Source organism: Terrapene carolina, unplaced genomic scaffold (assembly GCF_002925995.2).
Source record: "Terrapene carolina triunguis isolate 2854851 unplaced genomic scaffold, T_m_triunguis-2.0 Scaffold21, whole genome shotgun sequence".
Taxonomy (NCBI): domain Eukaryota; kingdom Metazoa; phylum Chordata; order Testudines; family Emydidae; genus Terrapene; species Terrapene triunguis.
The window spans coordinates 23,410,436-23,425,227 of NW_020664372.1; the positions used below are offsets into that span (position 1 = coordinate 23,410,436).

At 43.4% G+C, this 14,792-nt stretch overlaps 1 protein-coding gene across 1 annotated transcript in view; it reads left to right on the forward strand.

Moving 5' to 3' along the window:
* The window catches only part of TM9SF2 (transmembrane 9 superfamily member 2), a 66,781-nt gene that overhangs the window by 7,460 nt on the left and 44,529 nt on the right, over nucleotides 1-14,792 (forward strand). Inside the window, exons 2-4 of the mRNA XM_024210911.3 lie at nucleotides 5,258-5,325; nucleotides 6,331-6,424; nucleotides 7,594-7,721. Coding sequence (XP_024066679.2) covers nucleotides 5,258-5,325; nucleotides 6,331-6,424; nucleotides 7,594-7,721 — 290 coding nt within the window. The remainder of the gene's footprint in view (nucleotides 1-5,257; nucleotides 5,326-6,330; nucleotides 6,425-7,593; nucleotides 7,722-14,792) is intronic.

Below are 14,792 nucleotides of genomic sequence, written 5' to 3' on the forward strand. Positions count from 1 at the left end.
CAATTCAGGGGTCTGACCACATGGAGTGATTTAGAAGATTGGGGTCAAAATCACTATTAAATGTTACCAGTCCAAACATAACCTACTTACCTATCAAAAAGATGAAATATTGTATAGTTGATCCAAATAACCAATATGCACCCTAAGGACTTGGGGAAAGAATTCATGGCCCCCGAAGATTTCTTTGCTTCCCTGCAGAAAAATGACTTTCTGACAGGGAAGCAAAGGGAAGCTGCAAGAGCAGTCATGTACCACTCCCCAGCAGTGCAGGTACATCATTTCTGGCACCAGGAGTAGCCGGCAGAGAGGTAAATCACCGCGGGGCTGGAGACACACCAGCCAGTGGCTCTTACCCTGAGCTGGGATCAGCTGCTAGTCCTGTCTGGGCTGGAAGCAGGAGAGGATGGGGCTTCCTCTTCCCCTGCAAGGAGTGGCTGAGGCTGTCTCAGACCCACCCTCAGAAACCTTCCCCAGCTGCAGGAAGCTCAGTATCCTCCCCTGCTTCCTGCCCCCATTGCGCCTCAGTTGTGGGGGGAGGGTTCACTGTATGGGGAGCTGCTCCCCCGTCACCCAACCCCAAGGCATCTGGACCTCCCATACCCAGACACCTCTGCCAAGCCTCACCCAGTACATCCAGAATCCCCCTAGCCCTCCTTACCTGAACCTGCACCCAGACCACCCCCCATTGAGCTCCCTGCACTCAAACCACCACCCCCTGCCCCATCCTGAGCCCGTACACCCAGACCTCCATGCTGCTGACCCCCAAGTAGCTGCATCCAGCCCTCCAGCCCACCAAGTCCCACACCCAGACCCCTCCGCTGAGCCCCAACCACCTTCACCTGGAAGCCCCTGCAGATCCCATTGCCCCTGCACCTGGAACCCCACAATGAGCCTCTGTGCATCCAGATCCCTCCACACCAAGACCCCCAACTGAGCTGCCTGCACCCAGATAGTCCCACACAGAATCCTCTCATCCCACATCTGGATCCCCACACACTGAGCCCCTCCATACTTGGATCCTGCTTGGTTGAATCTGCCTGCCCCACACCTGGTGCGCCTGGCACAGAGGGGCAGGGACCCAGGGTGTTTCTGGGGCAGGCCCAGGCCTTGTGCTGTGTCAAGGTCAGGTGCAGCCTCACAGCTGAGTCCGTGTCTGGGGCGTGGCGGGGCTGCAGGGTGATCTCCCACCTTCATGGGAGCCAGTGGCCTGTGCTCACCACTGCCATGCTGGAGCCTCTGCATTTATTTATTGACAAATAAAACTTGCAGAATTTAAAAATATTGTTCGCAGAATTTTTCATTTTTTGGTACAGAATGCCCTCAGAAGTAATTCTCCAGATGTGCTGCATTTGCAACACTATACTTGAAATTGCTAATAATTTTACTATAGATCTCTGTTAATACCCTACAGTAAAATTAGAACATCATCTTTCATTTAGTTTTATACACATTTCCCATTTGTTTATTCCCTTCATTCCATATTATATAAAAAAACCTACACTGAAAGCATGAGGTTGCAAAGTCAGCGACTAGCAAGTGCCAGAATTAAGGCTGTCTCCAACTTCAATTCTGCACCCTGTATGTTTACTTTATGATGCAGTCTTTAGTTACTATTTTTTTCCTCACAGGACGACTGCTTCATTTAGTGAATGGATAGCTATTCAATATTTTTTTATTCTCTTCATTCAATGCCTGGTTCTAGGCCTAGTTTAATGCAAACCCTCCACTGAATACGAAATTATGAATTTCCTCTAAGATGTTTATCTAGTGCTGTCACCACACTGTGCTTCACAAACATTAATACATTTATCTTCCCTGTGAGATTCGATTGGAGTATTCCCATTTTAGAGGTGGGAACTGAGGGTCAGCGAAATTAAGGTCAACATTGTCAAAAGTTTCAGAGTAGCAGCCGTGTTAGTCTGTATCCGCAAAAAGAACAGGAGTACTTGTGGCACCTTAGAGACTGACAAATTTATTTGAGCATAAGCTTTCGTTGTCTACAACCCACTTCATCGGATGCATGTAGTGGAAAATACAGTAGGAAGATGTGTGTGTATATATATACACAGAGAACATGAAACAATGTGTGTTACCATACACACTATAAGAGTGATCAGTTAAGGTGTCAAAAGTGTCTACTAATTTTGGGTGCCCAGCATGAGACACCTAGGGCATGGTTTTTCAGAGTATTTAGCATTTTTATAGCACTGCATGTATTCAAGGCATAGCTCCAGTCGACTTCAGTTGGAGTTATGAGTGCTCGGCACTTGTGCATATCTAATGCTTGGTGTATCAAGGTGGGTACGCAGAAAATGAAGACCATGGAATTAGTGGCATCTGTGAACATTTTGGTTTGTGAGTTGCCCAACATCACATAGGACCTCTGCTTGTTGCAGGAATAGAATCCAGTTTTCCAAAGTGGCATTCAGCTTCCTTAACCAGGAGGCCATCCTTTCACTTACTGTATTCCCCTGCCTCATTCACTACACATCTTCCAACTTCTGCAAACAGCCTAATTCACTATCCAACTATTCATTCCCAGAGTGTCATCTAATCTGTACGCTGAATGAGGCAGGGATACAGGCTGGATAGGTATGTGATTATGTAATAAGACTTCCCATACAAGGAAGTGGAATTAAGGGTGCACAGACAACCTTAATTTTGGCACTTCCTAACTTTTTTGAGTTCTTGACTTTGCAACCGCAATGTTCTTTTAACATAGTCTGTCTACATTGCCCCTCAGTTCAGACTACAGGGTGTGAATAGCAATGTGCTGAAGTGCTGCGCTGTAACTGTCCCGTGCGGAGGCTGCAAGTGCAAACATAAAGGTCCCTTGTTCACACTAATGTAGTTGTGTTTGAAGAGGCGAAGTTCACATGGGGGATTTACATCTCAGCACTTTGGTATGTGCCCTTGTAATCTGAACTGTAGAACAGTGTAGACATACCTATGGTTTCTTGTTTGTGAATTTCCTAATTTAAAAAAAAAAAATGAAGAAAAGAAATTGTGTTGTGAATATGCCGTTTGGGTCATTAGCAGGTTTCAGGTGTTCAGATCCACAGCATAGATCTCTAACTGGTAGCATTAGTAGGCTGTTATCATCTATGTGGACAAGCACTAGAGAGGAGATGTGACACACTTTGCCTGTGAACTTCACAGCTATTTGCTGACGGCAAAGAAATATTGAGACTCAAGTCTCCTGGGTTCAATTCTAGATTCTGTAGGGGGGAATGTGCTGTAGGGGCCACCCACCTTTCTGCTTCTACTCCTTTCTCTCCTCTTAACTATTTACCTCCCAGCTTCTGCCCATGCTCTCCCTTTATCTTTCTTTCCAGGCTTAAATTCTTGCCCCTTTGCATTCCAGTGTGGCTGCTTTCTCCTCATCTTCAATGCCTGGGTGCCAGCTGGGAGAGCATTCAGAGCATAGGGTAGAGCAGGGGTGGGCAAACTATGGCCTGTGGGCCGGATCCGGCCCGCCAGCCGTTTTAATCCGGCCCTCGAGCTCCCGCTGGGGAGCGGGGTCTGAGGCTTGCGCTCTGACGCTCGGATTGGGGGCCATTCCATGTGGCTCTCGGAAGCAGTGGCATGTCCCCACTCCGGCTCCTACACATAGAGGCAGCCAGGGAGCTCCGCACGCTGCCCCCCCCCCCAGCACCGCTCCTGCATCTCCCATTGGCCAGGAACGGCGCCTGTGGACGGGGCAGCTCGCAGCAGAGGCGCCTGGCTGTGCCTCCATGTAGGACCCGAAGGGGGGACATGCCGCTACTTCTGGGAGCAGCTTGAGGTAAGTGTTGCCTGGAGCCTGCAGCCCTGAGCCTCCCCCCAGCCCTGATCCCCCTCCTGCCTTCGGTCCCAGCCTGGAGCACCCTCCTGCACCCCAAATCCCTCATCCCCAGAGCCTGCAACCCCAGCCGGAGCCCTCACCCCCCTCCCGCACTCCACCCTCCCCTGCTGCAGCCCGGAGCCCTCTCCTGCACCCTGAACTCCTCATTTCAGGCCCCACCCCAGAGTCCATACCCCCAACCAGAGACCTCACCCCCTCCCGCACCCCAACTCCAATTTCATGAGCATTCATGGCCCACCAGACAATTTCTATACCCAGATGTGGCCCTTGGGCCAAAAAGTTTGCCCACCCCTTGGGTAGAGTCTCTTTGGCATATGTGAAGTCTGCTCAGTGTGTAGGAGCTGTGAGGGGATGGAGCATGGTCAGTACAGATGGAATCTTCAGAGAATTTAGCTGCCACATTCTAACAAACCTTTACTGAGTGTGTGTGATTCTCACCTCCCCTCCCCCCATCCTCCAGCGGCTTCTAGCTTGGCCAAACTTGGAGTTTTTATGGGAATGGCAAAAGGTGCAGTCCTCCTACCAAATTTGATGTTCCTGCTTGCAAGCAGCTTTTCAGTGAAACTTTTGTAAGAATTTCTTTAACATGGGCAAAACAATGTCCTTTTTCTGTGCCACATTCTTGGAAATGTCTGGTGTTACGTTAAACAAACAAATAGGAAAAACAAAGTCCCAATCTCTGCCTCTTGCAGACACCTGGAATGGAAATTTTTAGCTCAAATGGTTAGTTTGGCAAAGTTTTATAAGTACACCTCTACCCCGATATAACGCGACCTGATATAACACGAATTCGGATATAACGCGGTAAAGCAGCGCTCCGGGGAGGCGGGGTTGCGCACTCCGGTGGATTAAAGCAAGTTCGATATAACGTGGTTTCACCTATAATGCGGTAAGATTTTTTGGCTCCCGAGGACAGCGTTATATCGAGGTAGAGGTGTACCTGAAAACAGGGTCTTATAATGCAAAGTGTTGGGCAGCCTTAGCTATGGGCAGTGCTTCTAGGTCAGTCTATAATCATACATGTTCTTTTAAGGGTTTATTCAGCAAAAGTTGTCTTTATGTTCGCAAATTTTATTTCTTCCTGTATGTTTAATGTAATTTGTTAGTGAGATTGGTTTAACTAAGCAGTTAAATCAACATGTATTTGTCTTTCTAATTCAGAGGTACCATTCTTGATCATGATTTTTTGCTCCCTTGAACTTTGTGTAGTCACAGCTGTGCAGAGTGGATATGAAATGCTGTCTTTCTGTGATATCGGAGTGTTTTACATCCACTTTGGGCAAGTGTAATTAAATACAAGGTGCAAGGTAACTTTTTTTTGTAACTTTGATGATGGTCATTAAACTCAACCCCAAGTCATACCTAGTGACATAATTTAGTGTAACTTTGCTAATTGTCTCTTAACTTTTTCAGTCTGTGATAGAGCTGTTTGTGAACAGGCTTGACTCTGTGGAATCTGTTCTTCCCTATGAATATACTGCGTAAGTGTACTAAAGTTTGTTATGTGTAACTTCATTTGCCAGCTCTTGCAAAAGGCAGTCTCTGGATGGCTTTCTGAAAACATTGTGAATAGAGATCTAATTTCTAGCATTTCTCCAGTGCATAGAAACCATTTATTCTGTTGAACAGGTTCCATTTGTGACTATTTTGTAACCTAAACTATATTTGTGAATACCGTTAATTAGAAAAGAATTTTTACTTTCCAGTGCTAGTAGTCATTCTGTAGGTCAAAGCACTGCTGCTGTCTTGATTAGCCTGCAGCCAGATGAGTTAAAATTGTAGTGACAAATGATATGGGATGGGGATAGCCACAATTATTTTAACGAAGTATTAACTTTAAACACTTCCCTGCTATGTATCTTACTAGTACAGGATGGAAAATGTGTGCAAACTGTGTTAATGCCATCACTTCAAAGAATGCTGCAGTGATTATTATCGAAGGGGTTAAGTGTTAGTTATCTTTGCATTTTAATGGATGCAAATATGGTGCATTGTGATTCAGCCATGGCAATTCTGGGAATTTCCCAGCTAAATCCAGTGGTCAATAAAAGCATAATAACTTCGATTTTAATTGGTTACCATGTGCCAAAGGGTCCTCCATATATATTTTCAAGTAGCAGTCCAGTGTGGTCCTTTCTTAAAGCCGTTATAGATTTCTAAATGTGTAGATTTCATAAATTCCTGGTTAAAATCCTAATGTGTACACTGACCTTCCAGTGCATTTAAGGAAATGTATTATTAAAGTATCTGTGTTTAATTTAAACTGAATTCTGAAATATTTGAAAGAGGCATTTTTAAAATCACAGGTGTTGATTTTACTCCTAGAGTCGCTCAGATTTTGGTAAGAATTCACTGAATTCTGACCAAAAAAAAAAAAAATTTTGCAGGTGTTTGTCTTAGATTTGGCTGGCTGGGAAAATTAGTCTGTTTTTGTACTATGTTTACATTTCAATCCTTGATTAAAGCGTGCATATTCTCTAATTTAGGTTTGATTTTTGCCAAGCAGCAGATGAGAAACGTCCATCTGAAAATCTTGGTCAAGTATTGTTTGGAGAGAGAATAGAACCATCACCATATAAGGTTTGTGCTCTGCTAAAGGGTTTTCTGCAAGATAAAACAGAAAATTTGAAAGTCAATAAATTAAACAATTGTTCCTGATTTAAAGATATATAATAGAAATTTGTGAACATAACCAAGAATTAAAATACATGCTTATCAGTCAGATTTTTGGATGGTTCTCTTTCAGAATGGGTGTTTTTTTTTTTTTTTTTTTTTTAAATAGCATGTGAAAGAAGGTATAGAATGTCTAGGGTGTAGATAAAATTGTATATGCGGGGATCTGTGTGTGACACAATTCCGTAGCTGTGGTATTCATTCTTTGTGTTCCTGAATCTGTATAATTAAATTTTTTAGCCCTTATGGTTGTAGAGAGAATCTTGATAACTTGAATCAAGTGTAAACTGAAGAGATGTTGTCTTCCTGTGTTTTCAGAGAGCCTGACACAATAGGTCTGAGGGATGTGAACGGTTCTGTTAATCTCTGGCAGGATCTTGTGGATGCCACTTTTGTTGAGCTGCAGAATTTGGCAAATATCTGAGATATCCCGAGTTCAGGCTTTTTAAAGAATTTGTCATTTTGTTGAAAAGTCTCCTTTTCCTGCTGGGACCTGCCTGCATCTGACTCTTGCTCTCCAGCTTTCCTCAAAGGAGGCACTGTTTGAATTACAGTGAATGCTCTTACGTTGTTTCATGGAGCTAGGCATTTGGGGGTCAGGAACCCAGAGCAGGAGTCCTGCTTGCAGCTGTAGAGTGGATAAACTATCAGTGTAGGTTCTGACCTACTTGGTCAACATTGCCACTGCTCACATCCATGAGACATTAAATAAAAAGTCTAAAATCCATTGATGAAAACAGTCAACGAATCTTACATTAATGTATATTTTTCAGTATTGAGGGTGTGTGTCTGTCTCTGGGAGGAAGGTAGGAATAGAATATATTATTGCAAGGGAGTCCAGGGATTCTTACTGTAGAGTACACAAAACCCTGATTGTTATATTTTTAAAATAGTATGTGACGATAAACAGACATACAAAATACCAGGGTGTTAGGGTTGTCCGCTTGTGGGTTATCCACATAATTATAATACGTTAAGTTTTTATGGGATATATTTTGTTTAGTATAATTTTAGTATAGAACAATACAGATTCTGTTGAAATACTATTCAACTCAAATCCTGTCTCGTTTTCTTAGTTTACGTTTAAGAAGGAAGAGAAATGTAAATCGGTTTGCACAAAAGTGTATGACACAAAAAAACCAGAGGACAAGCAAAAATTGGACTTTTTGAAAAAAAGCATGTTATTGAACTATCAACATCATTGGTAAGTTAATTTTTTTTTAAGATTTAAGATTAAATTGGTTAATTTAGTATATTTGTGTTAATGACTATTGTAAAATGATGGTACAAATTCAGCACTTCATGTTAACTGGTGGAAATCGGAATTCTTTTGGTCTGTTCTCGTGCAGGGGTGGGGTGGGGAATTAATGTCATGTTACTTCTACATGCTACTTCCTCTGCTTTTATTGAAACATGCCACTCATAAATAGAATAGCTCAGCTGTAAAGCTTATGGTTCTCACTGTACTTTCTGTCTGAAGTCTTCATGCTAAAACAGCGTGATTGTTAGATATGATTACAGGAGAGTCGCATCTTACGCGGGGTTCTAAAGTCAGGGCGTAAGGCGAAAATTGCGTATAGTCAAAATTACCCTTGAAAATCCCTTAAATTGCCCATAAAGTACCGTATACTGTACATGTTTTCAACTCTGTACAGTAATATGTATAATGTATACAGTAATGTACAGCATATAATAAAGAGTACATATGCAAAATATAATTTTACAATATTTTTAATTACGAGAGAGAGAGAGAGACGGAAGACTGAAAAAATAAAAAAGGAAAACAGTAAACCTAACCACTCACCATTCATCCTGGATATTCTTGCTAGTCGACGACGACGATAATGGTGATACGACGACTATGACAATGGTGATGTGACAATGATGATTAGTACACCATCTGTGTGATGGACGATGAAGATGGGTGCTGTACACACTCCGATGATTAGTCTTCCTCTTCCCCTGACAACACTATTGGGGGGTTGTCAGGGCTTGATGTTGATCCAGGAGACGGAGGTGACAGAGAGCTTGGGTGACAGAGAGCAAGTCGTAGACGAAGTGGTTGGCTCTGGTTCAGTTGGAGAAGTTGATTGCGTAGGCTCGTCTGCTGCTGGTTGTTTTTTCTTGAAAAACATGGTGGTCGGCAACTGTCGCTGTTGTCTCGAGTTGCTCAAACATTTCTTGATATGGTCTCAAATCGTCCATAAAATCACATGTAGTATTGAGGCTTCGTTCCATAGAGGGATCGTATTCAGAAATTAAATCATTCAAGTGTTTCGCTGCTTGGAACACTTCAGCAAATTTATGAAGATTCCAACTTGCTGGTTCTTCCTGTTCATCATCATCAACTTCGTCTTCTGTAGACGATTTTATCATTTCCTCTAACTCTTCATTAGTTAATGTTTCTCTATGGTCCTCAATTAATTCTTCAATTTCTTCCTCAAAGATGTCAACGAAGCCATCACCACCCACTTGCCTGGCCACCTGAACAATGCATTTCACTTCTTTGTCAATGGTCGGGAAACCTTTAAAATCATTCACACATTCTTTCCATAGATTTCGCCAACATGCATTGACTGTTTCAGGCTTGATTGCATCCATTGCCTGTTTAATATAAGTGATGCAATCAGCAATGTTGAAGGACTTCCAACACTCCATCACATTAAGATTGGGATCAGCATCCATAGCGCTACGTATCCGTGAGAACGTAAGCCTCGTGTACGTGGCCTTGAAACAGCGAATCACGCCTTGGTCGAGAGGATGGAGGTGGTATGGGGGGGGGGGGAAAACGACTTCAACATCGTTATGCACAAACCGGTGTGCTTCAGGGTGGCCAGGAGCATTGTCTACGATCAGCAACACTTTAAAGTCAAGTCCTTTCTCTTCAAGGTACCGCTTGACCTCTGGAATGAGACACTTATTTCATGAATGAAACAATCCAGAAATAATGCTGCCGTCACCCAAGCCTTTTTATTTGATTGCCAGAACACAGGCAGGAGATTTTTGTTCTTGCCTTTTGGGACATGGGGATTTGCAGCCCTGTAGAGCAAACCCGGCTTTATTAAATGCCCAGCCGCATTGCCACAAAACAACACAGTCACATGGTCTTTATCTGCTTTGAAGCCAGGGGCTTGTCTTTCTGATTTCAAAGTGTAAATGCGGTTGGGCATTTTTTCCAGAATAGCCCAGTCTCCTCAACATTAAAAACTTGTTCCAGAAGATAGCCCTTTTCTTCTATGATTTTCTTTAATTGTTCGGGGTAGGCTTTTGCTGCCTCTTCATTGGCAGATGCAGCTTCACCAGTAGTCTGCACGTTTTTGAGATTGAAGTGGTTCCTAAAACTGTTAAGCCAACCTTGGCTGGCTTTGAATTCCTTCTCATCAGAAGGCTGTCCCTCTTCGGCGGGAGGTTTGAACAGCGCGTAGAGGCTAAGAGCCTTTTCTCGCAACGTGTTGCCATGGATAGGCACACATTTTCAGTTCATGTCTTCCAGCCGTAAGTTTAATGCTTTTTCAGTCTTCACAAAAGTCTTATCACGAACCTGGCTCATCACCTTAGCAGTTATTGGAGCACTTGATGCCACGGTTTCATGAATTTCTCTCTCTCGAATCTTGATGGCACGGATGCTAGATTCGTTGTGGTCATATTTACGCTCCACGTTGGAGACAGACATACCGTCTCTCAATAAGTCCAACACAGCCAGTTTTTCCTCCACCGTTGGAACAGATCGCTGTTCCTTCGGTTGAGCACCAGATGAAGTAGTTGGCTTGCGTTTAGGGGCCATTTTGTATGAAAAATACGTATGTTTAAACACTAGAATCATACTCAGCGCAGCGAGATGCTCACACTATGAGAGGCACGCGGGAACTGAGAGCAACTGAGGGAACAGCAGATTCACGTCTCCCATCTCACGCTCACTCCGGGGCATACGTTCATTGAGTGGAATGGTGGGTGGAATTGCCCGCACTACTGTATTTAAATTGTTATTTTTCTCTTTTTTTGCCGAGCGCGTATAGTTGAATTTGCGTACGTTTAATGTGCATATGATGCTTTAAACCTGTAGCACTGTATGCTACTCTATGTAGAGGTCATGTTTACTTTTTCTTGAGGGAAACCTTCAAGAAAAAGTAAACATGACCTCTACATAGAGTAGCATACAGTGCTACAGGTTTAAAGCAATACAGTGGAGTTGCATCATATGCACATTAAAGGGCCTCCACGCTCTTCCTATGGCTCCCCTTTTGTCCTGGTTGGGAATACTTGAGCTGGAATCCATGTGTTCTGGAAGGAGTGGATTCTGTTGAGGGGATGAACAGGCGGAAAATGTAATTTGTAAACTTTAATGCAGAGGTTCTCAAACTGCCGTGGAGCTATATTCAAGTGGTCCGCGGATAGTTCCCTCTAAAGTGAGCACCTGGGCGGCTGCACACAAGACAATGAAGGGCCACCCACCTAATTAGTGGAGATACGCAGGCGTGGCTCCACTAATTAGGTGCCTGGATCCTGGAGACGATGCACATGTAAGGTGAGGTGTTAGCCTCGGGAGGAATAAGGGGGAGGTGGGAGGAGGTAGTGGGGTGCGAAGAGGGGGTGGGGGGAATTTGGGATATGCAGTGCTGCGGCGGCCAGAGAAAGAGGCGACTTTCCCCAGCTCCAGGGTTGTGGCTGCCAGGGAGAGAGAGCCCTCCTTCCCAGCCTCAGCTCTGGATGCTGTGGTGGGGGAGAGACCCTCCTCTTTCCCAGCCCCAGCTCGGGGGATGCTGTGGGGGTAGAGAGAGGGCACAGCCATCACATTAGAAAGGTAAGATTACTGATATTAAAATATGAGTTTTGTGCTTTTATTTGTAGAACAAAAAATATTTTTTATTAACATTTTTTATATAGCACTTTTATCCAAAGCGCTTTACAATAGTTAGCTAACGGTACAAACAACATTTGGATAGATCATTAAGCGGTCCGCCGAGACCCTTAGCAATTTTCAAGTGGTCCGCAAAAAAAAAAGTTTGAGAACCACTGCTTTAATGACAGGAAACATGTACAGCCAGTAAAAGTTAAGTGACAAACGGCCTATGAAAATTACAGATTTATCTTTATATTCTATATTTTGGAGGGGGAAGAGGGGGATCTCTGACTTGGGACAATCACATAGTCTATGTAGCCAGTTGTTTGACCCTTCCATTCCCTCTGTTTATCTATTTTTCTCATTGTGTGTATTTCCACAGGATCTTAAATGATAGGACCACGATCCTAATGAAGGCCTCTTGGTGCAACTGTAATAATAATGAAACCCTATGCATTGCAGCTATCAAAACCCCTTTTTTCTTTACAGTGAATAGGAAAGAGTACACTATAAAAGTAGTGCATGAACCTAATGGTTAAGACTACGATTTAGTTAGAGGTCGCGGAAGTCACGGAATCCATGACTTCCAGCGACCTCCATGATTTCAACGGTGGGGAGGTGCAGGGTTCCCCGCAGGGGTGGGAGCTGTGGAGTCTGCCAGAGGTGGCAGGGGAACCCCTGAGCTGTGGGGGCCGTCAAAGGTGGTGGGGGAACCCCTGCGCAGCTGCCCCGCCTCTGGTGGTGTGGGGATCCGGAGATCCCCATTTTGTCCTGAATATTTTTAGTAAAAATCACAGACAGGTCATGGCTTCTGTGAATTTTTCTTTTTTGCCTGACCTGTCTGTGATTTTTACAAATCAGATCAGACACAAAATCTTAGCCTTGCTAATGATTACATATTGCTTACCTGGGTTCAACAGTGCCTCCCAGACTCAGAGATCCTTGTCTTGAGGAGCTTATAACTTACATGGACATATTAACAAAAGGGCAGATAGTGTCAAGAGTAAATGTTACAGCTGTGATAGTAAGCATGTTTCTTTATTATTGTATCTTTTTTTTTTAAGGCTGAATCCAACTCTTAATGAAGTGAACCAGAGTCTTTCTTCTGTGTTCATGGGAACTGGGTAGGGCCCCTGTAGGGATGGAATAGGACTTACAGAAGTTAGCTTTTAGGCAATATTTGAAAAAAAGAATAGGTCCGAACATGGTGGACCAAGTCAAGGATGGGGTGCCACATACTAGTGCAAATGAACTAGGAAGCATACATAAACTGTGAAAGACAAATTAATTTTATGAAGACTGACATTTTACATTTTTAAAGTAAGAGTACCAAGTGCCAAGTAAAATTTGAGAGGGGGATTTAATGCTTCTTGCTCCACAACATTGGTGGGCATCCCACCCTTGTTCTCTCAGTTTCTGGCCAGTAGGAGATAAGTTGTTTTTTTTGTTGTTGGTTCCCTCCCCTCCCCCCACACCCCGTCCTGGCTTCCTACCTACTGCTGGAGGTTCTTCTCCAAGCTACTAATGGTCTTGCAGGGGGGATGCTGGCTAGTAAGAGTCCTCTCTTGCTTCTGCTCTGTGTCAACATCAACATGGAGCTGGGGGCTAGATCAGAGAGAGCAGGCTGGGAAGAAGAAACTGCTTGGTCTGCTCTTAGGAATGGAGGACTGTGTAGCAGTGAAGAGGAACCTGCTAAGTGATACAGCGAGAGAATTAAATTGATTTATTGAGGTATGGTTTTGGGGAGGGCATGGTGATGCAGGAATTTTTCTCTAGGACTTTTAGGTTTAGTCCTTGGGTGAGTAGGTGTTGGTGACCCTTCCTTTTTCCCCCCCTCATACCCTGATTACCTGCCTTCTCAGGTTGGGGCAGCCTGTTTCTGGTGCCTTGGGAGCACCAAATTGAAACAAGTCCATGGGTGAATTAAACCTTGAGTACTTTTTTTCTACCCAAACAGTTTGTCACTAATACTACTACACCTTAATGTCCGTGTAATGCAAAGAAAATATATGGAAGATACTAAAGCAAATACCTATCCTATTGCCTTTCCTGGGCTTCCTGGAGAACTGATCCATGAAATCTATCTTCCATAACTTTTGTTCTACTGGGTATCTTGGGACACTGTTTGTTAGCATTGCTGACCCACTAACAATAAGACACTTAATGGTAAAGGTGATTCAATAACTCAGTGCATTTTGTACCAATATGTAGCATTAAGACACAACAGGAAGTTTTATTTGTCCAATGATGCAAATAAAGTGACTGCAGCCTTGTGTCTTCAACCACTTAAGACATATTAATGGACCAGTAAAACATATCCTGGAGTGTTTTAATGCTGTTCTAATTACATCTATTGAATTTTTTAAAATTCTTTTAAATGATTTTCTTTTTGGACTTATCCTTCCACTACGGGAAAAAAACTTCATAGTGGAAAGAGGGGTAGTGGTAGACAACTTTCTTTCTTTTCTTCTTTTTTTTCTTAAACGTATATTTTAGTTGTTGACATTTTTCGTTTCCATTTATGTTAGCACTCCTGCCATATCCTGCTGTCTTGTCATCTTCTCCTGCAGCTCCTCACAGGGGGCTGGGCTGCTTTCAAGATTTATCTATTAAGCCTAAATTGGAAACTTACTGTGCTCTTGATTTTTAGCCTTTTTAACAATAAAACAATCTTGTGAAGAGCTGCTGGAGAAGCAGCAGCTGAGCTGTGGAGAGAGGTGTGAAAGCAGCTGCTTTTCACCTAACTATAGTAGCTCTCAACTTTTTACCCCATGTAAACTCACTAGTTAAAATAGTTCGTACCATCAGGGAAGCACAGCTGAGCATGGTGGTCAGGAATGCACTTCAGTAAGGAAAAACACTGCCTACTCCGAGCTGCCATACTTCTTCCATTTAACTCTAACAGGACTTCCTCATTTGTGGCAATTTTTTTTACTAGAAAAGCTGATGCTGAAGTGAGAGTTCATCTGAAACACTCAATTCAGCTTTCTTTAGAAAGTAAAAGTTGAAATGTGCCAAGGAAGCCCTATTGTAGACAGTGAGGAGGGGGAAAAGATCTATGGGGAACAGAGTTAAGGTTGTGCATCATGTACTGTGGTTTGTGTCTGAGGTGGAGAAGAGTATATGTGTTGTAAGGTGACTTAATTTCTCACTCTTCTTTTGTGTGTGTGTGTGTGGGGGGGGGTTATCAGGTGTGTAACTGCTTCACTTTAAAATTCTTTCGTGTACCTTCTTCCTGGTGTGTGTTAATGAGTAAGCACAATTGAAGAGGTCAGGCAAGGTAGAAGTGAAGCTGCTGCTACTTTTGCCCTTAGAAGACTTCTTTGTATTTTTCTGTCAGATTTCATCTTACAGACTTCATTGGAGGAGGTTTTTATCAGATGGAGATGACTTACGTGCATGCAGGAGGCATCAAGCTTAACTGATGTTTTATAC